Source organism: Dermacentor silvarum, chromosome 3 (assembly GCF_013339745.2).
Source record: "Dermacentor silvarum isolate Dsil-2018 chromosome 3, BIME_Dsil_1.4, whole genome shotgun sequence".
In the NCBI taxonomy this organism is placed as follows: domain Eukaryota; kingdom Metazoa; phylum Arthropoda; class Arachnida; order Ixodida; family Ixodidae; genus Dermacentor; species Dermacentor silvarum.
The window spans coordinates 234,465,937-234,493,792 of record NC_051156.1 but is presented as its reverse complement, the minus strand read 5'-3'; the positions used below and the strand labels follow the sequence as shown (position 1 = coordinate 234,493,792).

General features: G+C 46.5%; 3 protein-coding genes across 3 annotated transcripts in view; 2 read left to right on the top strand and 1 right to left on the bottom strand.

The window, feature by feature from the left end:
- Positions 1-682, top strand: part of LOC119445275 (citron Rho-interacting kinase-like) — a 102,784-nt gene extending 102,102 nt beyond the window's left edge. Inside the window, exon 33 of the mRNA XM_037709592.2 lies at positions 121-682. Within this exon, the coding sequence (XP_037565520.2) occupies positions 121-208 (88 nt within the window). The 3' untranslated portion in view covers positions 209-682. The remainder of the gene's footprint in view (positions 1-120) is intronic.
- On the bottom strand, positions 305-18,212 carry LOC119446881 (notchless protein homolog 1). The gene is made up of 12 exons (XM_049664480.1): positions 17,935-18,212; positions 17,696-17,844; positions 17,180-17,403; positions 16,231-16,310; positions 16,072-16,148; positions 15,171-15,268; positions 11,891-12,083; positions 9,808-9,937; positions 8,405-8,651; positions 4,298-4,457; positions 2,074-2,144; positions 305-452 (listed from the first exon to the last, which is right to left on the bottom strand). Exons 1-12 carry the CDS (start codon positions 17,948-17,950, stop codon positions 440-442), a joined length of 1,458 nt encoding a protein of 485 aa, XP_049520437.1. The 5' UTR covers positions 17,951-18,212; the 3' UTR covers positions 305-439.
- A 161-nt stretch (positions 18,213-18,373) lies between these two features.
- On the top strand, positions 18,374-26,086 carry LOC119446882 (m7GpppN-mRNA hydrolase). Its single transcript, XM_037711462.2, has 2 exons — positions 18,374-18,973; positions 19,149-26,086. The coding sequence occupies exons 1-2, from the start codon at positions 18,590-18,592 to the stop codon at positions 19,761-19,763; spliced, it is 999 nt and encodes a 332-aa protein (XP_037567390.1). The 5' UTR covers positions 18,374-18,589; the 3' UTR covers positions 19,764-26,086.
- The last annotated feature ends 1,770 nt before the right edge of the window (positions 26,087-27,856 follow it).

Here is a 27,856-nt window from a genome sequence, read left to right as displayed (position 1 = left end):
TAATACTTGTTAGGTGTCATCCCTTTGTGTGCGAGAAGCTTATGGTATAGTTTCTACCACTTCAAAAGTATGTGTTGGTACTTCCTTAACAACCTTTTTGTTCTGTCTTCCACTTTGCAGCAGCCAGGATGAGAGAAGCGAAGCTGGAGAAAGTGACGAGATGCAGTTCTCCTTCACGTCGTCGGTGGTCGAGGCACTGGAGGAGTGAAGCTGTCCCAGCACGAGCGCACATTTTTCAGCCACCGGTGGCCAAAAATACTTGTATACACGCGATGAATGTGATAGGAAACAAGGCCACAGCTCCTTCCTCTTGTTCACACGTCACATTTTTTATTGCGTTTATATATATATATATACGTGTATATTTTTACGTTTCATAGATCGTGAGAACCTCCGGAAAGTTTGTTTTTCACTGGATGCCATCTTGCACCAAGCAGTCTTACTTCCGCCATCTGAAACAAAAAAAGAAGCACACTGACAACAGGCCATAATGCCCAAGCAATGAGGCACACTTCTGGTTGCCAAATTATTTAGAAATGCCCACATTGAAAAAGCATTTTGTGGATGAAGTCAGGTAAATACTTTTATTTCTTCCGGAACACAATGTACAGTACAAGTTTTATAATGTGTTTTATCAAGTTTTAGTGGCGCCAAATTGAATAAAAACTGTATTTTACCCTTGGACGAATCACTGTGTTGTGTTCATAAAATCGTGTGCCAGTCACAAGTTCTCGGTCAGTTCATTGTACAGTGGCAACTAAATAACAATGTATAGGGGCAAAGAAAGCAATAGACAGGTGCAGCAGTATCGGCGAATACTAGAGAGTTCTAGATTATTTATTTAAATAATAAATAAAATGAGAGCTGTCTATATAAATTCCAAACGAAGCCTTAGGTAGCTTGTGGTGAAGTGCACTTCCAGTTTTCTGCCTGGGGTTTTCCCTCTTGCTGAAAAAGTTTCCGCAAAGTATATGTACAGTCGCAGACGGATTTTTCGGACTTCATAAATGCACCGTCAGGGTTCCCATAGAGCTAATGCATTTTCGCGATCGATTTTTCGGACGAGTTTAGGCCCCAAAGTTCGATTTTCCAGACTAAATCGCTCATTCCAAGCCTCCAGATCTTGAAGGCCGCCATGTTGGATTTTCAACTGGCTTAGCTGCCAGTGGCCCGCTCTATTGCCTCCAAGATTGGGAGGCACGCACTATCAAAAGAGAGTGCGCGTCGTCCTCTTGTCTCGGCCATGCCAGTTCTTCCTTAGCTAAGAAAACGCTCCAGGAGATGGCACTTTTTCTTTTCTTTTTTTTTCGGTCAGCACTATTGTCATAATCACTTTGCGGGGTGCTATTTTGCATGTGGTGTGTGTGTGCACATTTGTGTGATTGGCGCCAGCTCCTGTGCCTTCGCAAGAGCCAAGTGGCGCAAAGTAATGGGGCTCGTTTTTCGACCTCCATGGCAATCTCCGCTAACGGAGATCGCCAACGCGGTGACGCTCTTGTCGCCTGTATACGGAAACAACGTCAGTCTTGTGCAAATCCAAGCAAATCTGATTGCCTCCAAGCGTAGCATGAAGCAGGGCTTTTTACAGTTTTTTTTTTTTTTTTTTATGGCACTCTAGGCCTAATAAATTGTATTTTTTGAAGTGAACAAGTTTTTCGGACTCGAATCGGTCGGCGACTGTGCGTGTGCATGGATATATATATATGTGTGTGTGACGAACCGCACAAGGACGGTGCGGTGAAATAGTGGTGAAGGAGAGGAAGACGAAGATTAAAGGCAGTGTTCGGGCGATCATTGTCTCCGTCCGCAACCTCCTGCTTGCGTCACACACACACACACACACATATATATATATATATATATATATGTTTTTTTTTTCCATTGATTTTCGTTGATGCGTATTCTCGATGTGTTTCGCACATTTAGAAAGAAAATTAGATTTTTTTTTTTCCGGATATGTAGACTTTCATCATTATAGATTTATTGTGCAGTGTATTTGAATATTCACCCACTCCTAGTATTAAACGATGTGGTGCTGACACCAGATAATAAATCGTAGAAGTTGAGACTCACAGCCGTAGCACCTTGTCCTTGCCTCCACTAACAACCTGCGATCCATCTGGGCTCCAGTCAACAGCATACACCTGTGAGCCACCAACAGAACAGAAAGTGACCACGATGTTGCTGTGGACATTGTAACCTGGTCTATATGTATCATTCAATATATACCCCCTCCCTCCTCCCCCCCCCCCCCACACACACACGGATACAAGAAACCAAGCATGAATGGCAAACAATCGGTAAAACATATTTTTAATTTGATTTTACAGGCTGTGCAGGCAGCTTTCTTCAGCACAACACTGAAGGTGCCCTGCAACACAAGCAAGCTTTGACGTTCAGGCAGCACTCAAGGTGTTGGAGGTGGAATTCAGTGGTGTTGAAAGCAAGGGACAGCAGGCTTACTGGTATACGCCCTATTTCAGCCAGATTTATTTGTCCCTTATCTACCAAATGGGTCAAGGGGCCAAAGTTTTGTTGCATCTGTCACTTCAAAAGATGATACATATCCTCTCCTTCTTTGTGGCGTCTGTTTCATGTGAAACAGAAGGCGAGTTTGGCTTGCTGAAGACCCCTTAATAAATTTACAAGTTGGGCTTATATCCACTCAGTATCTTATTCTTAGTGGACAGATTCTGTGACAACACGCGACCACCTGCTGTGTTTGCTAAGGGGGCCAATGATCTTGTCGTACCTTCAGTGCCCTTCTAAATTGAGAAACAAAGAATGTATAATTACGTTTTCGTTACTTGCTGAAGCAAACTTGTGCACTATGTCTGCTGGGTCAATAGATACACTCTGCAGCAGAAAAAAACTCAAATTTTGTGTCTGTAGTTCAAGAACTGACATGAGAGAATTATGCCATGGGGAACCGAGCAGGACAAGCACTTCTGGCATACACCACAGCAAAAATTTGAACTGGTCATCTTGTCTGAAACCAGCAAAACAAATGTAGTTTCAAAAACTTCGAAAAGCCACTACTTCATAGCTCTGACCTTCCATACACTTATTCTCACATTCAGATTATTTGCTATACAGGTACACCCGTGAGCAAAAGTAGACGGACCAGGGGTTGCAGGGGTCGCACGACAAAGCTGATTTTTTCCTCTGCCTGCGAACGCAACTTGAAATTGAGGACTGCAGTCCAAACTTGGCATCTGCGAACTTTTCAGTGTTCTCGTCAATTCCAGTTTATGCTTGTTAATTATGAAGAAATTCACTTTTTTCAGGCGACCCTGTGGTCCGTATACTTTTGCTCACGGGTGTACAATAACAACAACCAACCGAGGCACGTGCATTAATTATGTGCTGCATACTGCCATCTGAAAACAACAGTTTGAATCATCACAGAAGAATGTTAGCCTTAATAAGCGGCTCCAATGCACCTGCAGTGCTGGCCAGCTAGCTCAAAGCAAAACTGTGTAGGATGCAACATACCAGAAAAATTAAACGTGACAGGAGGAACAAAATTTGACATGAAACACTAAAGTGAAACAAGGGCAGTGGCCTCCTTTTTACACAAAGAAACTGTGAACATCTGTCTGCATTAACAAAAGTGCATCAAATCTATGGGAAATGAAACAAAAGCTCCTACTGTCTCATCAGGGAGCTCACCTTAAAGATTTGTCTTACAGGAGTATTGAAAGCTATTTTCAGAGTTGCAGAAACTCTACCGCAGGCTTTTTGCACTTACAAGGATGGCATCTAACAAGTATGAAGGTTGGAAAACACTTATAGGCCGTTTTAATTTGAGACTAAAGTTGGTCTCCAAACGCCTGACCTGGCGTTTCCTAGTTATCGCCTGACATGTCATCCTAGTTATCACGACGTCACAAGACATAGCAATATTTGGGGACAACACGTAGCAATACGGCAAGGTGTTGTGACACTGCTCACAAGAAAATAAGCAAGAGTGCTGCACATGTTTCTTCTGGCTGCACTTGCACGTGGCAGTTGCAGGAATTGAGCAATGTATTGCGATGTCATGACCCATCCACCTTCTCGGAACCGAAACTGAAATTCATTCATAGAAACAAGTAATATTACAGTAAGTTATTCAGCATGCTTCAATGCTGTTCAAAATTTTTTTCATGGGTTAAAGGGCTCGGATCTTCAATTTAGAACAAATCATAGATGTCATGCCAGTATTCCTTTACTCCTATCAGAGAACTCAAGTTAATCTGTACTAATGAAAGCCTGATGTTAAAGGTCTGGCTGCTGAGATGATTGGGTCTTGTACCTCATCAGCATGTCCTGGGAGGTCTCCTGTGAGCTTTCCAGTTGACACATCCCAAAGCTTGAGCGTGGAATCTGAGCTGCCGCTAACCAAAAGCCGACTGTCGGCCGACCAGGCAAGCTGGTAGACACAGCTGACGTGACCACGCAGTGCAGCTAGGAACCTTGGAGAAAGAAACAACATAGGAGTACTTTTAGTAGTAAAACTTTTGTGGCCAACAAGGAGGGCTGATCATCTGTGATGGTGACCTGAATTCAATAAGTACAGTCAACCTCCTCTACAATGAACGCCTTTACAACGAAATGGCCTGCATAACAAAGGAATAATTCTGTCCCGGTTACATTGTGAGTGGTGCGGTGTGTGACCTTTACAATGAAGTGACCTGTATAGCAAATTATTTCAGAGACCCCCAGCACTTCGTTATAAAGGCGTTCAGCTGTACTACAACCTCATCTTTTACAAACTGTCAAAGTCTCAGAACTATTACAGTAACAAATGCTCATATGAGCAGATAAGATAGAATCGGGTTACATTATGTACGCAATACATTAGATGCACTGGAAGACGACTGAAAAATCAAACCAGTTTTGCTTTATTTTGGGTAGATTGGACAAGAATTGTACAGTGTAGACCGCTTATAACATAAGTCGCCGGAGTCGCGAATATCCGCACTATAACCAAAGCAACAACTTTCAAGGCCCGCACATATGCAAAACATGTGCACCGAGCCGCCACGCGTATGCGACAGTCGAGGAATGTGGCTAGAACGTTTGCATTCAATTTACAATCGAATCTCGTTAATTCGAACCAAATCACGCGGCGGCGCCTCCGACCGGCATTGCTCCGGCACCTCCATAGAGTAAAAGCTTAGGAGAGGCCCCTCAATGTCGCGCGCGAACTAAACAAAAAGAAAAAGAAAGAAATAAAAACGCGGCTGAAATTTCACCCTCTCTCAAATGGCAAGGTCGCCGATTCTGCGTTGTGCCAGAACATGCGTGTACGTGCCGACGTCTCAGCCACGCTACCGTAGCCACATGTAGAAAGTGGCAGTGAACCCTTCTTTCTCCTTTATGCTTCCTCTACTTTCTAGTCACGTGTTGACCTTGTACGCTGCGGCTACGGCGCAGAGGGAAGCAGCGGCGCTGTCCCAGGCCGGCCAACGAAACTGCCCACGCCGGCAAACGCCCGCTTCCCGATAATCGGCAGAAAACGAAACTTCGGGTAGCTGGTGCCGAGCCGGCTGGAGTGGCGGCGCCTGCGGGCGCGCACGGTGACAGTCGAAAGTGAGGGAGCTACGAGGGAGGGCGAGGGAGCCACCGAAGCGGCGGAGTTGCTGGGGCGAAATCCGCTTCCCTGCCGCCCTCCTCCCTCACATTCCACGGTCTCCGCGTGCGCCCTTCGCCATGCCGTGCCGGCGCCGCCCGCTCCCTGAAGTTTCGTTTACTGCCGTTATCGTGAAGCTAGCGTTGGCCGGCGTTGGCAGTTTCATGGCCCTCGCTCGCTATGCGCGCCGTGACATTTCACGACTCGCACTCAAGATTCTGGTTTCAGCCTCACTGGCTGTTCGTTCGCACCACGTGCCCTTCTCCTCCACTTCGTCTCTTCTTCCTCGAGCACTCCTTGGGGCGCCCGTTTGAGGGGAGCGTTCGCCGTCTCCGCTGACTTCCGTACTCCCAGGCAGCCGCACTGTAACCGGTACTTCGTTTCCCGCAACTGCACTATAAGCGATACGTGTATACATGGAGTGCTATGGGAAAATTAACGGGAGTCTGAAAAGACCACACTATATCCGGTCCTGCACTATAAGCGGTTACGTTATAAGTGGTCTATACTGTATTAAGTGATAGTGACCTCTGAAGAACAGTGCCTCAAGATTAGCAAAGAATTAAACCAGTGTGTTAAGTCAAATATGTGGGTCTTTAAGGCTGTTATGCTGCTTATACAAATGCCTCTGAAACCACATCCACAATTCCACGATCTTGAGCATTGCACAGTGGACCACAATAAGCTTTGTTGTGGAAACACAGCAATGTAAAAAAGAAATGCACTCCAGTGACTGATTTTTCATTTTCTTAACTGCTGTGCGCTTATTAGCACCCAGCTGCTCGACATGTTTGAAGAACTAGACACGATCTCGAGAATTCCCCTAATACTCCGGGGAGATGTTGAAATAATTCCAGTGGCACCAGAACAATTTCTGCACATAGCTGAAAAATAATAAGATGGTTCGCTGCAATCTGAAAAAGCATGCAGCTCATGCGCAGAAGCAGATGCATACTGTGAGCAGTGCCATCAATTCGCTAGCAGGATATGGAAGACATGGTTTGTGAGCACCCCGGGATGTGGCCTTTACTGAGTTAGACTCGCTCCTGGAATCACTCTTGGGGCATTTTTTCTTTCACTATTTGGCTCACTAACTCGCAAATCTAGCAGACAGCTTGTCCAGCGGAAACTCAAGCGAAAGAAAAGCACACTGCAGTGTGAATGCACCAATATCGCAGGCACTGTCTTGTGAACACTTCGCACAGCCAGTAGCTTTGGAACCACGCACAAAATGAGCTTGACAGAAAACCACTGGTGTTTGTCAATGCCTGATACAGATACAGCCGAACCCACTTATAACAATATTCACGGTCCAAGAAAATCCCATTGTTATAACCAGGCTGCACGAAAAAATCAAAAGAGACAAACATCCAGAGATTTTAATTAGAGAGAAAGAAGTACTACAGTCGAAGCCACTTATAGCATTACTGGTATTAACAATACTCGGACGTAACAATGAGCAGCCCTGGCGCTATGAACTTTTGTGTGTTCTATGGTAAAATAAACCGCTTACAACAACATTCCCATGCCGCATTGCTGGCTATAATAATTAAATCTGGCTACCGGGTGTCTGTGCCGAAAAGCACAGGAACGCAATATCCAGGAAAATAAAATAATAAAAGTGAGCCACGTCACCACATCTGTTTTTTGTGACGTGCACCCTGCATGGTATGCCTTCGTCACCCCTTCCGTCTCCCTTCCACCCGTCCAACGTCGGCGAGAGGTTGGAAGGAGGCAGAAGAGGGGCAGGCGAGGCTGGCGCTGCAACAAAGGCAATGTGGCGAAGCGGCTTGCATTTTCTTTTCCCGGGGCAATGTGACGAAGGCATGCCGTGCGAGGGTGCGCGGTACAAAGGCGAGTGTGGGAAAGCGGCTCGCTGTGAGGCAGTGATGGTAGTGTATGCTAGCATTCTGCTAATGAAGCTGCAACAAACTAGTTCCCTCCTTTATGTGGTTATTGTGCATGAAAGGTAGACGTCAGGGGACACAAACACACACACACACAAAAAAAATCACCCCAAAACAGCATAATAGGCAAGACAAACACACAATGTGGCTTGCAAGGAGCTCTCTGCACCTTAAATATTTATTCAGGTGTCAGGCATTTTCAAATATCGTGCAAAGCATATTACCACTGGTTTAAAAAACAATATGTGCATTTTTTCAACAAATGTGGATCGTTTTGACAGGCAGTCACCAATTTTCTTGACAATAATTCTGGATGTCAGAAAAGCTGCCCAAGGCTACAACAGTGGATGGTGTCCAGCTATGTTGAATAACATAAATCTTGAGCCATTAATGAAGTTCACTTTAGAAATATGTCTGCATTGATCAAAAGTTCTACATTATAACTACGAGACCTCAACACCAAAGCAGCCCCCTTAATGCGGAAGAGTTTATTCAACCATTTTCACGACTATGAAAGGTGTACATTTAGCCTTTCTGAGCTATAGAATAAATTTGGTGTGACATAGCACTTGCATCTGTAGCCAGTGGCACCAACGTGAGTTATTCTGCAGTATTTTAACTGCTTCAGTTGTTAAACTACAGAAAGCCAGCTTAACCATTTACCATGCACGAAGCAAGGGCATCTCACTGCAGGGGTGCCACAGTACTTAATTCAGCTTTTCAAATCAAATGGCACCTTGTAAATCACTCAAAGAATTCCTTCCCAAGGGTCTACATTGCTGATACATAATTCACCATGCCTGGTTATGATGTAGGATTATGCAATAAACTGAAAAAAAAAAAAAAGCAGATAATGAGCCAAAGAATAAAAGCAACTCACTTGCCCGTTCGGCCATCCCAGAGTTTTAAGGACTTGTCGAAAGAGGCACTGGCCAGGAGCCTCATGTCGGGGGAGAAGCGAACGTCGTTGACCACCCTCTGGTGGCCCGTCATGTGAGCTGCAGGCTTCTTGCTTGTCTCTGGCAGCCACAGGGCCAGCGTGAAATCGTCCGAGCCCGAGGCCAGCCTCTCAGGCTCACTGCCTCGAGCCTCCTTATAGCGCTGCTCAGCACGGCGCTGAAGCTCCTCTGTGTCGCAAAAAAATAAAGAAAGGATCGTTCAGGAAATAAAGAACTCCACTAACATAGTAACTGGCATAACAATGTTTCAAACATTCCTGCAAAATTTGATGTGCCCTAGCAGCCCTGTCACCCGCACGCTTTCAGTGAGCACTTAAAGCAATGACCACTCAAATCTGTCAGCTCCATTGGCTCCACTGCGTGAGCTAGGACAACAGTTGTTCTTTCAGTGGTTGTTTTTATTGTGATAGCAATTATATGGACACTACAGGCGCATTTCTGTCGTTGCCGTGAGGTTCCATATAACGTTCAAGGGCGATAACACCGTCGCCGCGTGCCCTACGCTATATGTGTGAGTTAAAGCGTGCGCAGAGAGCTGACAATCGTGGCTCAATCTCACCCGCACGAAAGAAAGGAAAGCGGGCAGGAAACGCGCCATCTTCCATTGCGTGTGAGGCATCCAACGTTGCGAGGCGTCGGAAGGAGGGGAGAAAGGAAAGCCAGCATTCTACTCCGGCTGCAACTGCGTAAGTGGCGGCTGCGCGCGGCTATATCTTAAGAGCGATCTGCATCGGGGGCAGAGTCTATAGGTGCGTCGGCGGCTCGTAGCTTTGTGCGTGCTGTGTGTTCTCGGCGCTCAGTTTCCGTGGAAGTGATAGACAACAGCACGAAGATCACTTCGCTCGCTGCCCCCCCCCCCCTGCTGCCGTTTCCTCACGCCAGCGTTTTGACAGCGAGTGTCCGCAATCATCGAGTGTGATGTGTTCATGTTTCCTGTGCGTGCTGACACCATGCTTGTTAATTTATTCAGCAAGTGAATGTTTACAAGCCGATACGGCCGATAAACGTACTATCCTTAGTTCGTATGGCTCTCTGCTAATTTGCTATGGCAATCGATGCTTCGCCTTTCGGGCGAAACTGTAACTGCATCAATGATCGCAGTCATCAATGGTTGTTGAAGATGTGCATGTGAAAAAGGTATAAATTAAGATACAACAGTACTAGGTCTTTGCCACGGCAGTGCTCCAGCCGTCACAACCAGCAGTGACATTCCAAACTATACCACCTAGTACTTTTTTGGTTCATGCACATGCCTCTCAGTGTATATATTTAACCAATTTCATGCCTCACACATATTTAGAGCAAGAAGGAAAGCAGGTGTCACCTCTTGAACAGGTGGAGATGCCTTGCTGCTTGCGTGGATCGAATGCCCCTGTGCGCATTACGTAGTCCGTGTTCAAGGCCAGCACGTTGACCCAGTGTCCATGGCACTGTAACGTCCTGCACAGGATACCCTACAGTGCACAAAAGAGCAGTACACAAATGAATGAAACGCAGTGTGTGTGTTGTAGTGGATTTCACAAGATTGCCATGCGCCTCAAACGCAAAATATGCTTATCAAGGCAAAGATTATGAGTAAGAGACAACATGCGGAAGAAGAACGATGACGACGAAGAGCACGCAGTGTTCCAGATAGCACGAGCGCTCTAGGCGCGTGACCCGAGCCGTGATTGAGTGAAAAGGCAGCACTGAGCTGGCATTGTCTGCGTGGCCCCGGTCTGAGAAGGTCGCCTCGCAGGCACCGCACTGGCGACGAGAGCAGCGGGTGTTTGGCTCCGGAGGTCGTGACGCTGGCAGTCCAAGGTGTGGCCGTCGACCTCGGCGACGTTCGAGCGAAGCTCCTCGGGCTTGCTGCAGCCACTCACGGTAGTTCCGGACACCCCAGCAGAAATCCCCCTTCAAAAGCAGGCCAGCGGCGGCCCGCAAGACAGTCCCTGGGGCACCTCGTCAGTTGAGCAAGGCACCAGATGGAAGCGGCGGCCGAACCCATCGCTAGGCCTACGAACCGCACTGCCACGTCATCGACAACACCCGGGATACTCAGGCTGCTACGCTCCTGTCGAAGTTGTCGGGTGCAACAACTCGGGACGAGACGCGTCATGGATGGGGAGACCGCAACAGTCGACATCGAAAATGTGAGAGCATTCCATTCATGCAGCGATACATCCAGCGAGGCTAGAGTTGCCAGACTGCTAGGAGTGTCGGGGAGTAAGACTGGATATAAGGACAGCATAGCTGGCTGCTAGTTTTGTGTACAATTTAGAGCCGTGTGTATGTGTTACACGTATTGTTATGTTTATTATTATTAGTTCGGTTCTCTGAGGAATCTTTTGTTTTGTTTGCTTTCATGAAATCGTGTGCTGTGCCATCGTCATACGCTTCTTAGTCCATCTCCTAAACATCTGCACCCCTGAGATCTGCGACAAGATGACACCAGCACACTTCCCTCATTTCTCATGCAATATTGCTTGTGCAAACGCTACCCAAATCTTTCATCGGCCAACAATACACTCACCCCTCCCTTGCAAAAGCACACCGTAACGAGTATGCCGACACTCACGTGCCACCTGCCTGGAAAAACGGCATTGCCACCGGCTATGCACCAAATATTTTAGAGACAACCCTGATGAGGATGCCGGTGCTACAATTGCAGCTGTGACAACAACACAACATTTTGTCTGGAACTGTCCATCCTCTGCCCTTTACTCCAGGCAAGAGACACACTCCTCCAGCCAACCTCTCTGATTTCTCTTTCATTAAACCTTCTCTCTCCCTCTGCGTCCCAGCATGCACCGCTATCAATAGAATTCACAAGGAGTACAACCTAGCTGGGTACTTCCAAGCACAGGTGAAAGAGATTGCCTTTTGCTGCTCTGGATGCAGCTGGTGGACTTTGTTTTTACAGATGAAATTCCTAGTCACCTGCTGCACCTTAAGGCAGGGTGTCAGTCAACCACTCCTTGCAGACCAAAGCCCAAAATTCAAGGCAAGGTTTTGTAAATGGCATGCCTGATATCACTAAGGGCATGTTCAAACCAACGATCGACAGTGGTAATGCAACCAACTACAACTGGCAATCAAGGAACTACTCGCGGTGATCAATGTTCACACTGGCAAGCGTGACCTGCCCATCAACACGCCGAAATGTCTTGCAATTGGTGCCATTCATGTCTGCTCACACCGCCATTGCCATATCAAATAACCATCAGCGTATTGCAATGTTCTGCTCCTGTACCACTGATGGGTTCAGCAGCTTTGCGACTCCAGTCGCAGAAATGAACAAGTGCGCAGCGAGCGACCAAACCAGAATGGTCACTTTTTGACCAAAGTGACCATTTGCAACCAACTTGGTTGCGTGACCTCCATGACTTGCCAGGGTGAATGTGCCCCAAGTGTGAAGCACTCACAGTGTCGGCCCTCCAGACTTTGATTGTGCAGTCCTGGGAAGCAGTGTAGATCAGCCCTGTGCCACCCCAGCGAACACAGGTCACCGACTGGACATGGCCAGACAGTGTTAACCTCGTCTGTGCTAGCGTTGTATCCCAGATGCGCACGGTGCCATCTTTGCTACTGCTGGCCAGGGCACGGCACTCTAAATTCCTGCATGGTGGAGAATTTCATTTCAGTCTTTCTGTTGAAGGCAAAAATGAAAATTATGTCAGACAAGGTCACAGCCTTGTAACGCAGCACATCTTGAAGAACTACACCACAACACTGTCAGTCAGAACTCCTACTGCTTAGAATTTCATGCTGCTAGATTTTCATAAAATGAGGGTTCTAGAAAATAAAGTTAACAGAAGGAAGAAAGAAAAACAGTTTTATAAAAATATTAACACTGTTTTTTGTTTGTTTTTTTTGTCATTCCCTCACAATCAAAGATGGCACCAAGCAATGTTTCTAGATTACTCTGTCAGTTGCTTAATTGCCGTGCCACATGGGACTCATTTCTGTTGCCTACCACACCCAACGGAGCAAACTTTGTACTAGCACGTATGATTACACAGTAGACAACTGACAGGAGTCGCATGTTGCATGGGTTTTGCTTTTTACATTTCTTTTAAAACGGCACTGCGCGAACGTGCACCAAAATTAAATAACACCAATGCAACATGCATAATTTAGCAACGGCAACTGTGAGGACGTCACTTTTTACATGTGTGTGTGCATTCAGGGGTGGAACTGTCCAAAGTCATTTTGGCACAATTTCTGGAGCAGACAAAATAGCGTTTTGGAGCAGCTTGGAGCAGACTAAATTTCATTTTGGAGCAATTTGGAGCAGATAAAATTTCAATTTGAAGCAGTTTGGAGCAGGCCAATCTGAATTTTGGTGGAATAATGGAATACGGCTGCGCACTTCTAAACCACGACGAAACACAGAATAAACTAACAGGAAGCTCATAGTGGAAGCGCACTTCGTAGCTACAGCGTACTATAATATGGAAGAGTGGGTCGAGCGGCGGCTCGGTGCATGCTTTCCTGTAAAGCCGGAAACATCAGTTGCACAACGATCAAATTTCCGCGCCTATGCTCATGCTGATAGCGGAAAATGTTCTCAAATTATGCGGTCCAATCCACACTGTAACATAATTTCTGTGTCACCATATGTCACCGCAGACCAAGAGAGCCGCAATCAACCATGGGCTGGTATAATGTAAAACTACTCCAATCTGATTTTGTTGCGATAGCAATTATATGGACACTCCTGGCACATTTCTGGCACCGCCATGATGTTCCATACAGAGTCCAGGAGCGATAACATCATCGCCGTGCGCTATATACTGTATGTGCGAGTGAAAGCATGAGGATCAGCCGTCAAGGGTGAGCCCATGATGGTGGCTCAATCTCACGCGCGCAGGAGAGGAAAGCGGGGACGAAGCGTGCCGTCTCCCATCGCGCGCAAGGCACCGGGGACAGGGGTCGTTCTGCTGCGGTGGCTGCTGCGTATGGCGCGGCCGCGCAGGCCCTATCTTGAAAGTGATCTGCGATAGGGACATAGTGCGAGTGCTGATAGCTTCGTGTGCACTGTTTTTCGCCGCTTAGTTCGCGTTGAAGCAAGGCAGCAGAAAGGCTAATTTGCTCGCTGCTGCAGCCGCGCTTGCTCACTCCAGCGTTTCCCCAGCGAGTTTCTGCGGTAATCGAGTGAGATGAGTACATGTTTGCTTGTGCATGCGTGACACCATGCTTGTTAATTTAGTGAGTGAACACATGTTTACAAGTTTATACGGCCGATAAAGCTTTTACTAAAGCTTCTTATAGCTGTCTACTAATTTGCTATTGAAATCGATGCTTCACCTTTCGGGCGATACTGCGATGTTTTACTCCAAATCCGCCATTAGCCCTTCGTGATAGGTGAAAATGGCTCACGCCTCGCCCAAATGGGCATAAAAACAGATTGGAATAGCTTCATGTTATACCGGCCTTGGGGACACAGCCGTCCGCCCGCTGCAGCGCGTACCTCCGAAATATCTAGTTCGCTCAGCTAGGGAGCGCTACCCCGATCGGCCCACTAAACCGTATTCTAGTACCATAACACCAGAAACACCATAGAGTTAGTATACTAACTCTAGAGGAAAAGCTGGTCGAAAAAAAGTGGGAACCACATAGGCACCGCCATGTTGCTACGACTCATTTTTGTAGCACTAAAAATATTCAACATATTATGCAAAATCAAGCACTTACACGTAGCATGTAGGCACGGACAAGGTTTGAAGTTAATTCCGTACATTTTTCAGAAAGATCGGACAGCTATTTAGAAAATTTCTATGTAAAATTTACGGTGTCTAAAAGGTTGCGTTTGCAGGCGCGTTAACTAGATGGCGCTGCCATACTGACAGAGGCTTGGGAACGCATTGATCGCGTGCCTCATCTGAATCGCATTCGCCGTCTGCGCCTGCGTAGGGTAGCAACATGGCAGTGCCCTTGCGGTTCCCAAATTGGCAGCTTTTCCTCTAGAGTTGGTTATAGTAACTCTATGCTAAACACAGCCACCCTAGCCGTTCTGACAGCAGCGACAACAGCCGGCAGTGGCCGCGCGCGCGCCTGCCACTTGCTGGAAGCTCCGAGAAGGCCAGTGTTATCAGAGCGAAAATTATGAGAAACTCTGCCGGAGGTGCTGTCACGCGGTGTGCGTAACGCGAATGGCTGCACTCTCTTTCAGAGAACGAATCAGCTCGCTGTTCACGGCCAATGCTGAAGCCGTTCTGGCGCAGCGGGGCACAATCTCGGTAAATTTTCTGTGTTTGGCGCAGGAATTTGCATCTGTATCAAAAATGCGCAATTGGCGCAGGAGTCCCACCCTTGTGCATTCTCATGTTTGTGTCCTTTTTTTTTTTAATCAGCATTGGCTCATGCATGCCGTTCAGAATCTTGATATATTTTGGCAGCTGTGATCTCAAGAACAAACGTTATGAGTTGGCGAACACAAAAAGCGACCGCAACCCTCAACTCTCTGTGTGCTGAGCTCTTTCTGTGGCAATTTTACTGATTGACTGACTCATTGATTTATTGATACACAGAGTTTACCATCTCAAAGCAACACTAGGGGCTACGAGAGGCACCGTAGTGGAGGACCTTGAATTTTGACCACCTGGGGGTTCTTAAATGTGCACCTCTAAAAACACAGGCACGTCTGCATTTTGCCTGCCATTTAGGAGCAAGAACAATGAGAGAGTCAGCGGTAGGCCTCACAGGTGTAAAGGCTCCCAGCAGAGGCAAGTTATCCACTTTTTGTGACCAGCCAGGGGTCGTCCCAGTTGCTTTCCAGACTCTGGATCCCAAAGAAATATCTGCGCAAAGAAATACCACACAAGCTTTTAACAATTTGAAGGACCAAGAAGTGAAAGGAATTCAAGCATCGTACAAAAAAACACTACAAATCTGTCAATGAATCCACAGACTCCACAAGTCCTCACATCTCATTATCGAGGTGTAGCGGGTACATGGACATGGTTGGAATCATTTCAACCACATGGCAGACCAACTGGCCCAAATGACTGGTTCATCTGAGACACCTGTATCCCTTCCGTCGGATCACTGCGCTTTCAACCAAGCACGGAAGCCTAACCTCTAATAGGACACATGTGCCTTGATTCCCACGCGTGTTTCCTTCCTTCCTCATAACCTTACACTGGCACAGAAAGTACCTCTTACGAGGCTTCAAGCTGGAGAGACCCTTACAATATCAGTTAGCTGTGCTTGGGGATCGACAAAAGACGACCAAGGAGCGTTCCCCAAGTGCTCAGCTCCTGTGGCAACATCAGATGCTCTACACCTGCTTTGGATGTGCCCTGGAATGCGGGCAATCAGACTAAAGATATTAAGAAAGGCTGGACTGAAGGCAGACCTACCTGAAAACTACAACCAACAGGTGACAGGCAGTAACATTAGAGAGCTGCAGTTTCTGCACAATGCAGAGTCGAAATTTTTATTTTACTTTCCCATATGCCTTGCAGTAAATCCTCTCGAAAAATAAAAAAATTAATAAAAGGGAGTGAGGTCATGCTTCAGCAGTAATCGCTGCTTGAATACCAGTTGCTAGGTGTTCCTTTTTGTATGGGGCCACCCGTTATGTGTGAAAAATGCCACAAACCTGGCCATTTTTGCATCCAGATGCCAGCTTTTTGCCGTCCGGGGCCCACGTTACACAGAGAACCCAGTTCTTGTGTGCTAAGAGGAAAAATGAGTTGACATAAAGCCGTGATTCCAGAAGAAAGCATGCAGTTTGTAGCAGATGGAAGCCGGCATGTACCTTTGCAGGTATGATGTGGAGTCTGTGTGTTGAGGTCCCAGAATCGTACAGTTGTGTCACCAGAGCCACTTGCCAGGTGTCTGTTGACAAACGATGTGCACAAGAAGAAACGTCAAGAAGACTCTTGAGATGCTTTCCAACACTAGCAGCAACACCGTGCATTTTGGGTTTTCTTGCTTCTGACAACGATTGAACACTTAAGTACCCTGGTAATATAAAGATAATATATAATATACAGAGAAGTTTATCTTCATAACTTCTCTTGCCCAAATTTATCTCGCCGGGCTCCACATCTGATTCTTTTGATTTCTAGAAACAAGAACAGCAATCAACACCAGCATGTAGATTTGAGCAAAAAACAGCACTAAGCCTCTAGTGATAATTCACATCATGTGAGTCTTCATTATGATGTCACATAATAAAGCATGTTCAAGCTTATGCAGAAACCAGAGGTTAGTGCCCGCATTCAAGGCAGAGCCACTCCCACAGGTTCCTCTCAGTCTCACAGTCAATAGCACCATCAATATCAATATGTTGCCCAATGTCTAGCAGTGTTCGTCCACACCACTGCACAGGCTGCTTAAGCGACGAAGATTGTTTCTGTGCTACCTCAGTAGTTCAGCAACATTTTAGTGTGCAGCCTTGGCGGTGGTTCTTCAGGAAACCTCTGCCATGGCCACAATTAAAAGCTGCTGCGCTTTCCCAAAGCTACCCCTGATGAAGTCGGAATGACTCCGAAACATTCTTGGTTGGTGATTGTTTAATTTGTCTAATTTCAACCGAATGCTTTCGACATTAACACAGAACTCAGCCAACAGCTCCTACCACATTCATTGCCCCAGTCTGCAGATGCATACTTTTATTGAAAAGACCGCAAGCAGTTAATCAAATGCCTATAGAGTACACGAGTTACAATCTACGGGCAATCCAAACTTGACATGGTTCTCACCTTCCATCGGGACTGAACGCTGTCACGAGCACTGCTTCCTCATGTCCAGGAATAGAGGCCGTGCAGCGGGTAACTGCCTGCACCTTGAATAACGCCTGCGGTGCGTACACGATTTCCACGACCTTCTCTGGTTCTAGAGGCTCAGTCTTTGCAAGCAGGGTCTTGGCCAAGGACTCCCTGATCTCAACACCGTCCACGAAAAATAGGTACGGCACCTTCTCCTCCTTTGTGAAAGAAATTGTAATTTTCAGGCACAGGTAAATTCACCTGTCACGCCAAAAAGAAAAAAAACCAGGAACGGCCAACTATAACTATCGTGACACAGGCATGAGCGACTCTGTAATACGCGCTGCAGTGAATCAAGACCCGTTTGTTTAAAGCAGATGACCATCAAAATCAGACTCGTGGCCGATGTACTGCCGCGAGTAGATGCGGCACCTTAGGTCGCCGCGATTGTCACGCATCAGGGCGCCTTGCAATGAAGCCATTAGCCGAAACCTTTCTCGGTGAACTCACACTTTCCAAAAAGGCGTTGCAGAGGAGCTGAAGCTTTTCCACCGTGACGTCGACGGGGAGATCGAACGGTGCCCCAGCATTTTCACCAGACTCCGATTTGAACTGGGCCAGGACCCGCTCTACTGTGAGCTTCGGCTCGGGTTGTTGCTCTGCAGATTAACATCGGTATAGCACATCAAAAGTTATCTCTACTGCTGCGTCTATCAAAGCGTCTGTAGCGTATATCGAGAGCGGCTTACCTCGTTTTCGCTTCATGTCGCTGAAGGACGAGCTGTGTGTGTCACAGGGAATGTTCAAGCTGGACGTTGCAGCTGACAAGAAGAAAAAGTTACTTGGACCAGATCGTACGTCCACCACTAATTGAAGATCGACTTAGCTTTACTCGGATATGATCTACCTGTCATAACGGCGAAGTTTTCTCGTCTAATATCTGAGCAAGACAGCAAACTTTAACACAACGCTCGTCCACGTGGTCGGGATGATTGAGCTAGCGCTGGGTTGTGCCAATTACCACGTGATCAAAACAAATCAAATGAGCATGCGCACAAAATACATCACGTGGCACAACAGGAGAAAAAAAAGTAGTTCTTTAGAATATTCAAATTTGTTCTATAATCACGTTACCAATCACAAAGAAAGTGCAACATAAAATTTAATGGAGCTTTTTAAAAGGTGCTTTAAATTTGTCGGTTTATTTATCTCTTAGGAGCGTTTCCGGCATACAAACTGCGCAGTGAGACAAGTGAAACCGGGTGAAACCATCTCGCGTTCGTTGCACTGCGATGTGTTCTGTTTATATCATCAACGACCTCAGTTTGACGCGCTAGTTTTTTCGTGATGCACCCTTCCAGTCAGCTTTGTTAATTACTTGTTTGGTGCTACTAACTGCTCGCCATGCTGCCCCGACAGGCTCCGTTGGATATACTGGACGATTTGTGTTCTCGGTTTATCATCAACATACCCGAGGAAGAGCGCAAGGACCCGATACGGCTGTGCTTTCAAGTCGAACTCGCCTACTGGTTCTATCTGGATTTCTACTGCCCCGAGAACCCCGCGTATCCCCAGTGCAACATGAGGGAGTTCACGCAGATGATATTCCAACATGTGCCTTCGCTCCAAGAACACTTACCGAACTTGGACGCTATCATCGACAGTTGGAAGGAGTACAAAATGGCTGTGCCGACTTTCGGGGCGATAGTACTCGACGAAACGCTCGAGCATGTCCTGCTAGTGCAGTCCTACTGGGCCAAAGCGACCTGGGGATTTCCTAAAGGCAAGGTACGTCGCACGATTACGCTTCCTGTCATTTTTAAAAGGCGCGCAAGTGTCGTTCCTCCTTAGTTTCGAGTTACTCCTTTGACGAACTTGTTTAAAATTGTTCGAAAACAAAACCATTTGTACTACCCAATAATTGTCGGAAACTTAACACTTTTTTTTTCTTTCGTCGTTGCAGGTGAACGAAGGCGAAGAACCGCACGTCTGCGCCGCGCGCGAAGTTCTAGAGGAGACGGGCTACGACATCACGCCGCTTCTCTTCAAGAACGAGTTCATCGAGCGCCAGATCCACGACCAGGTCACGCGCCTCTACATCATCGCTGGCGTGCCAATGGACACGCAGTTCAGCCCGCGCACACGCAATGAAATCAAAAGTATCGAGTGGTTCGCCATCGCCGATCTTCCGTCTCACAAGCGCGACCAGGCGCCTCGAACCACTCTGGGCATGAGCGCGAACGCTTTCTTCATGGTGATGCCCTTCGTGAAACACATCCGCAAATGGATCTTCAACAGCCGCCACCGCCGGTTGCAGCAGCAGCTGAATGACGGCATGCCATCCATCACAGACACGGAAAAGCTGAAGCAGAAGCAGCAGCAGTATTTCGCCAGCATGTATCAAAACGAACTGGCCGACATACTGCGCCAGAAAGAATGCTCGGGGCCGGTGGCGACGAGGAATGGCAGCGAACAATCGCCGAGACATCGGCGAAGTGTGGTGCCGTTGTTCAGCGCATCGGCCTGGACGAGGTTTTCTCTGGACAAGAGCTCTCTTGCAGCATGTTTTTGCGCATGAGTTTTTCTGTGCGGGGGTCAATTCGATTTGGTCTGCACTGGCTGTACTATGTACCAGTAGTGACTGACAGTGTTACGCCCGGGCGATACGAATCTAGCATTGTCGTCACTGCTGTGTCGTCAGCCTTGAAAATTTTTACAGAATACAGGGATTGTGAAAGTAATTTTTTTTTCTTTAAGTGTCCTCGAGGATTATTGAAGCAAAAGGAAGCGGTGTATAGCTTGCATGTGTGATTTCTGCCGCTGCATCTCGCTCTTATGTGTTGCATTATCCAGCTGTGAGGAGTACTTAAATTTTTCGCAGCTCTTGCGTTCTGAAAGAGCTTGCCGTCATTTGTACAAATCCTGCAGAGGTCCTGCATGGAATTCATAGAGCTCAATGGCAAAGGTGCTGAAGCATGTTACTGTGTTACTGGACGTTTCAACTTTTCGTTATTCATCAGTGTATGCATTACCTAGCTTTACATTGAACTTCTTTAGGCCAAATGCCGCTTTGGCAAAGTTCAACCGTCTGATTCCAAGTTGAAGCTTGGTTCACCTCTTCCTTTCCTTTTTTTGATTGACTTTTGCAGTGTTCCGAGAACACCTTCAGTTGTTCATGTGCATCTGTAGGTTTTGCACCTGCAGTGTATAAGCACCACTATGTCATCAACAAGGCCTTTACTTCAGGTGGCATTCACATTGGGGACTGTCAAAAATTGTTGAGGTTTTGGTAAAAAAAAAAACTATAAAAGATTTGCCTCAGCCTGTGCCACCCATTTGGGAACTGACAGAGGTCACACGGCCAACCGCGACTTTCAAAAGGAGCTACTCATGGCAATCAATGTTCACACTGTCAAGCGTGTCCTTCCTGTTGCCACATCAAAATGTCTTTGAGATCAGTGCAGTTCACGCACGATGTGCATTCATGTCTGCTTGCACTGCCATCACCACAAAATAAATGCCAGAGTGTTCTAACGTTATGCTCCTGTTCTGCCGATCAGTTCAGCAGCTTGTCGGGTCTCACACGGGCTCTTGGGACAAAGGAACGACAACACAGTAGTGCAAACAATCAAAAGGGCATTTATTGCACTTTTCATACACTAATACACGCTAGCCGAATTACTACCAATAGAGCATTCACATGGGCGCGCGACAAGTCAAGGAAGTCCGACTCACTGCGACCGGATAGCGAGCGAATATGTTCGCCCCATGCTATGACACCATCGCCTAGTCGTTCACCCAAACGGTGGCACGTTCGAATGATCCGTGTTCGTCCATACCGGTGCCCTGCTCCTAGCCACGCAAGACGGTCTCGCGAAGCGTGGATCGGCGCACGTGCGGGACATCCGCATTGCCCACCGACCCCAACCCGAAAAGGAACAGCCCTTTTGCGCCCGCGTAACCCCCCCCCGCTGTCAGGTGGCGTTAGCAGCGCAACACTAGCGCCATCTCTCGCAATACACTGCAACACTCCGCCGCCGTAAAGCTACGCGGCGTAGCCGGATTACAGGAGATGGGAGCCGTGCGGGGAAATCAGGGGGACGCGTGAGAGTCGCGCATCCTCACAAGCTTTGTGACTACAATAGCAAAGCTCGAGAATCGGTCAATGGGGAAACCCCACTGGTTTAATTGCAGGGAGGTCAGTGCAACCCCCAGGCCATATGATGTAGTAAAGTAGGCCTTGATTTCACATACACACACACAAAAAGGGTTTGGCTAAGTAAAACAAGACCCAACTTCCACGCACCCACTCAAAGTACAGTTCCAGGACTTGAAGTTGGTCACTGTTCGACCAAAGCAACCATTGATGACCGTTGTTACCAACTTGGTAGTGCTTGACTTCTGCAACTTATCTGTTTGAATGCCGCCGCCTAACGCTTTCATAAACACACAGCCTTCAAAGGTGCTTGGTGGGAATTCCTGTGTCCTCAATGGCATGGTATTAAACAGTAGTTTGCATTCATTGTTGCACAGTACCTTTCAGTTTTCTTTGGAAAATGTGTCGTGGCAGTGGCAATAAAGGGACTGTGTTATCGCACTGATAGAAAAAGAATGACAGTAGCATCTTGCTTCTAGCACATTGCACTGACAGCCCTTCCTCTAGGTACATGACACAGCACCTAGTGTCAGATCGCGCTACAGTTCTTGAAGTAGCAGCAGATTGTTGAATGCTCAAAAAGAAGTGTTATAACCATGTGTTATTGCTTAATTCTTCGTCTTTCTTACTTGTGCCATTTCCGCTGTGAACTTATTTGTTCCATATACGCTGTTTCATATAGTAATTTAACCTGGACACTTTTATTTGTAACCTATTTGTGCATGTTATTTTGGTACGCCTGTGAAAAGCAGAGTGCCATTCCTTGCATGTAGGACAGCATGTGGCTAAAGTTTGTGCCTCCTTTTGTTGAGAGAATAGTGCTAAATGGGACAGGGATCTAAAACAGGGTGGACAAGTACTACCTTCCAACTCAGTTCATTCAAAACTTGGTAATCCTTACAAATCTAACAGAAAAAACAACGACCAGAGAGAAAGGATAACATCGATTAAGCCACTACTGCAATTTGAAACGGGTGGTGTCCACTTTCCTTCTGGTTTAAACTTTGCATCGGGTCATTTGTTTTATGCCACTGTATGTTTCAGCATCACAAACAATGAAGTAAACAGAAAAAAAATGCGCAGTTTGCCAAAGCAAGTCCTATGTATAGATCTTGTTATGTGACATGTCTTGGCAACTCTGCATTTCAAAGTGCTTCACTATTGGACAGATCGGACCATTAGAGCAAATACGCGGAAAACAGGTTTGATATTTTGAACGGCCTGAGCGATGTCTTGATGTCAGTGTTATACCTCTGAATGTGGACATTCTGCCTTGTTAAACAAAGTTGTGCCAAGTACAGTTCTTGTAGAAATTGTCAATTTCTTGCAGCTTTTCCAATTGAAAACTTGCGTGAACATAAGCTGCAAAACTTCATATTCTTCACATTCTTGCAATGTACATTTTACGGTGTAGAAGAGTGGAGTTTGTTCGGTTCTCTCTTTTTTTTTTTTTGCATGTCGGTGAAAGTATAACATATTAAGCAATGCTTCTTTGCCATTGGTGTTTGTGCTTTTGAGAATACTGCTGTTAAAAGCTGAAAAGCTGGCACAGTTTTGGAGCTTTCTCAACTCTACTTATCATGGCACTTGATGACACAGAGACGCTTAATTACTTGTGTTTTATACATTTATGTAACAATTTCAGTATTAGTATGTAAGCAAATGGGTGATAGTTACTAGCCAGTTCACACAGAGTTTGCACTGTCATTCTGTGAAAGCTCGTTTTTAAAAGAAAGTTATGCCATATTCTTTGTCATTTGCAAATGTAGGTAACAGGTCATTGTTGTACAGCCATCATGGTTGCAGCATCACAGGGCAACCTTGACACATTTGCCATACTTCATTGGCTTATGGGCTACTCGTTTAGAGCCTTTCTATAAGCACTGGATAAAATCGAGTAGTCACATTGTGCATACTTGCATCATGTGTTGATACTGAATACAGTTGAAACTCGATTTAACGAAGTGATGGACCACGCTCGCATTATTTCGTTAAATTGGGAAGTTCGTAAAACCGAGAAAAGGTATTTTTCGATCCTTAGAAATCTAAAATTGTAACGTTGCAACACCCAAAAGCTACCGCGGCATTGTGTTTGGCGCTAACTTACGCCCGTGCATGTGGAAAGTGCGCGGGGGTGATCTGAATTGCTTGTGTGATGTAGGCCAGGTAGACCGTCACATGAAGCTATGACGGGCCGCCGATATGCAAAGACGTGGAGAATGAATGCAGTGATTGTGCGAGCAGGCCGAGCAAGAAAGTTGCGAGGAGACGATCAGTGCCATCTGTTGCGTAAACCATGAAATAACGAAAGCAACCACTGCTGCCTCTAGCACCATCTGGTACGTAAAAGTGCTACCAACTGCTGAGTTCGTTCTGTGCATGGGCGTGGCATGCAGTCTCGTCAAAATAAAGGTAGAGCCATGACTAGGGCGCCTAGATGTTTTAACGCGATAGCATTAGAGCACACGTTTGAAGAAAAATCTGTCTGTGTCAAAATTAGTAAGAGATCGCCGCTTTTTTTTACTAATTTATTTCAGGAAAAACTTTGTTAAATCGGGTTTGGTGGCCATTAGTTTTGTTAATTCGAGTTGATGACAACATTGAACCCTATGGGTACTTGCCGGGGAATGGAGATTTATTCATTAGATCGGGAACTTCGTGAAGTCGGGTTTTGTTAGATCGAGTTTCAACTGTAAATTCTTTTTTAAGCTTTACCGGTCTGGTAGTTATGTGCCATTGCCTGGCAGCAGTTGAAGCACCTCATATTATTGCTTACAATTAAACCAGTGAAGTGAGCATTAGGACCGTACAACAACTGATGTTGGTTAAGTGACTGCAATTGCACTTGAACCTGATGAAACCTGTCAGTTCAACAGCAAGCTGGTTGCTTTGCACCAGGGTGAGCTATTGTGGTGTTACCGAGCTCCGTGGTAGTGACTACAGTAGCAAATTAAGTTTCCGAAGTGATGTGTGGTGATCTCTTCACCTACTTGGCAACGCATTAGCAAAGTGTGCGTCGTAGTGTGCTCTTGTAGTAGCATCAACACCGTTGTCCACTGTAGTTGATTTTGCCGTTTTTTATATGTACTGGTAGTTTTGCAACTTTTAATAAGACTGGGTGGAGACATGCTGTGAAAGCAACTGTGTGCCCATAGTGGCAATATTGCAAGCTGCTGTCAAGTGCCTATGGTCTCGTTTTGTTGGAGAATTCTAGCTTGATATATATTCAAGTGTACATGCATTCCTGTAGCTGTACTATTGTCATGCAGTAGTGCTGAAACCTTGTGAAGCTTTGTTCTGAGTATAATGTGGCAGCGCCACACCTACCAACAGTCTTCTTTACTAGTATTGTCAACGATGGTCACACAGCATGATAGCATGTCTTCACCTATTTTGTTTAAATATGTCACAAGATGTGGTTATTAGTGCTGCAGCTTTGAAAATCCCTCTTGGCAGGATGGCCGTCATGGCAATGCTGATGGCATGTCTAACTCTTGGTGGAATGTTTGGAATGCTGGGTGTCTGACAACTTCTTTTGCTGGATGTGCTATTTGAAGGAGGCATGCTTTTGACATCCACAATTTTTCATGCACAGGCTGCAATATAATTTAAATTACTCTGTTGACTTATTCCATTGTGTGAGCTATCACTCTTGCCATCCAAGTCTCTGTGACAGGTTATTGTTTATTTTTACACTGCTACTTAACACAGTTGTGGCGTTCTTGAATACCTTTCTGGGATATGAAAATGATGCCAAGGGGAGTGTGTAATCACAAACCAAAAGTTTAGTGAATTCTTGGGCACTTTTAAATGACAAATTTTTTTGCTAAGGAATTACAGAGTGTGAAATTGTGGAAAGGGGCTTCTTCATTGATTAAAGTTTGATGCAACGAAGATGGCTAATCCCATGCTTTATTGGGAAACAAGGGCACAGGAGTACACACTGCTGCCACACTTCCGTACATCAGTAAAGTTTGGCAATGCTCATTCACTCTTGCACATCAGTATTTTCAGATATGCATTTAATGATCACTCACATTTATGGAATTGGCATGAGTGAGTGCATTCATGAATGTGCTTGCCTATCACATTTATAATGAACACTTTTTAGGTGCTTGCACTTTTGGGCATTCTTTTGCATTCACCGTCATGTGTGCTCACTCTCATAGGAACTTTAGAAGTAGCACATCTGAACTCGAGGGGGGGGGGGGGGGGGGGGGGTGCTGGCTCATACGCACTCTTGCTTCTCCAGCTTCAACCTGTAACCTTCAGCTTTAGAAGCACTTGATATGCAAGCTCTGTGATTTAAGCAGTTGCAGTTGTGGCATGAAGCCCATTTCCAGAATTTCTTCAAAAGGTAATTGTTTTCAGTTTTGCTACATATGTTGCCAACTAAATGAACTTAGTATTGGTGCTGTCAGACTCACGTGACAATGAAAGCAGCACAATTTGTGTTCTAATTGTTACATCACAGCATACTTGACAGGGGAACAGCGCAAAAACACGAGAGACAAGAAGGGAGACACACACCAGCGCTGAGTTCCCCCCTGACGAGTATGTACCAACTAGCCCAAGCCTCTACGGTGTTGCAGTTTACATCATCAGCAGTTTTTTTTTTTTTTTTTCCAGTAAATTTTGCTGGTCAATTAGAGGCTTTGAGCTGATACGTGTTGCTCAGCTCTCTGGATGATGTGTCTAACCTTGGCGCATTTACTGTGAGTGAATAAAGTGATTTGATGACATTACTTGGTTAATTTTGTGCAGACTTTGCTATACAAATCGATGAGTGTACCTCCAACCACAAAAGCTTTTGGAGCACACAAGACTGAGAAAGAAAAATGAAATGTGGCTGCAAATGCATCCTTCCACAAATCGGAACATGTAGGGTTGAGCAAATAGGAATTTTTGAGACAGAATTGCGGATATGAAGCAAATCAAGTATTGAATACTTTTGAATAACAAGCTGCTGTTTTTTTCAATTACTATAACACAATCTATCTATCCTAGTATTCACAACGGTAGTGTATTTGACATTACATTGCATATGTTATCTAGCGTTGTTTATTAAAACAGAAACGTAGCTTTAGGATCGAAGAACTGCAAGCAGTTTACATATACAGTTAAACCTGCTTATAATGAACCTCCATATAACGAATTCCTGGATATAACGAAGTTTTTCTATTCCCCGCCGTTACTCCATAGAAGCACATGTATTTGAGACCTCTACGTAACGAAGTGGCAGCGGGAGACCCCCTCGATATAACGAATTTTCCCCTCCGACAACCTAGAGATTTCGCCCCAAATTTTGTCATTTTTGCGGGAGCAGCAACCGGAAGCACCTTCTCCGCCGCGACGGAATGCGAACTTCGAAGTGAGCGCAGGTGTGCGTGCGTGCGTGTGCGATGCGGGCCTGCATCCCTCGACCCGGCGATCTTGCCGCCGCGGGCGTGACCTTCCCCTCCCGTCATTCAAACCTGATCCTGCCGCTTGCTGCAGCTGGCCTAGCCCGCCAAACCGGCACTCTATCCTTTTCCAGTTGATGTTGCCGACGCGCTGGTACACGCTGTGACACATCACACTCGATGAGCGCGGACACGCGCTGTCAAATGCTGGCAGCGTGTGGAAGCGCCGCTGGAGAAGCGAGCGAAGTGACCTTCGTGCTGTTGTCTATCGCTTCAACGGAAACTGAGCCCCGAGAACACACAGCACGCACAAAGCTACGAGCCGCAGATCGCTTTCAAGATACGGCGCGCCGGCCGCCGCGCAGTACGCAGTTGATGCCAGAGTACAGTACAGCGCCGCCCCGCTATCCCTCCCCCCTCGCTCCCTCGCCGGTGCCTCGAGCGCAACGGAAGAAGGCAGCGCTTCCTCCCTGCTTTTCTTGCAGCGCGCGAGATTTAGACGCGGTCGTCGGCTCCCCTCGCACGTTTTCACTCGCACATACAGCATACGGCGCGCGGCGACTGCGTTATCGTCCTTGGACCTTATACAGAATATCTATGAGCCAAAACCAATTTTAGGGCCACAACGCGTCATAGACACCATCTTTATAAGCAAATACGGATCTCAATTAAGGGCCATACTTTTGCTGGCGGAAACCGAAAATACGTCATAGTTGTCGCCCCCGGCACTTTGGGCAGCCAATGCCATCGTCAAGCTACCAAGCCAAGCGACATGAAAAGTCGAAATGGCCGCTCGGGCCGGCGCGGGGTGGCAGTTCGCAACGTATGATGCGGGAACGGTCCCACAGTTGCGACGCAACAGCGGGGTTACCATTGCATTGGGTTCTATGGGAGCTGTGCCGGGACCGGCCGAAAGCGACGTAACAGCCGGGAAAACCCAGCCCCTGGGAACGTAACAGCGGGGTTCTACTGCAACACTATACGACGCTACGACGCCATCGTGACGCTCGCTCTTCGTTTCCGATGCCTCGCGCTTGTGCGAAACGACACGCGTCCACGCATCCGGTACCTGGTGTGACATTCCAAGGATGAGTGCCTCGACGAAAACGGAAA

Coding starts and splice junctions, on each gene's coding strand:
- LOC119446881 (XM_049664480.1), bottom strand. Junction 16,149..16,230: donor TCCACATCATACCTGCAAAG/GTACATGCCGGC, acceptor TTTTCCTCTTAG/CACACAAGAACTGGGTTCTC. Junction 12,084..15,170: donor TGCTGGGAGCCTTTACACCT/GTGAGGCCTACC, acceptor TCCACCATGCAG/GAATTTAGAGTGCCGTGCCC.
- LOC119446882 (XM_037711462.2), top strand. CDS start 18,590: ATGCTGCCCCGACAGGCTCCGTTGGATATACTGGACGATTTGTGTTCT. Junction 18,974..19,148: donor GGGGATTTCCTAAAGGCAAG/GTACGTCGCACG, acceptor TCGTCGTTGCAG/GTGAACGAAGGCGAAGAACC.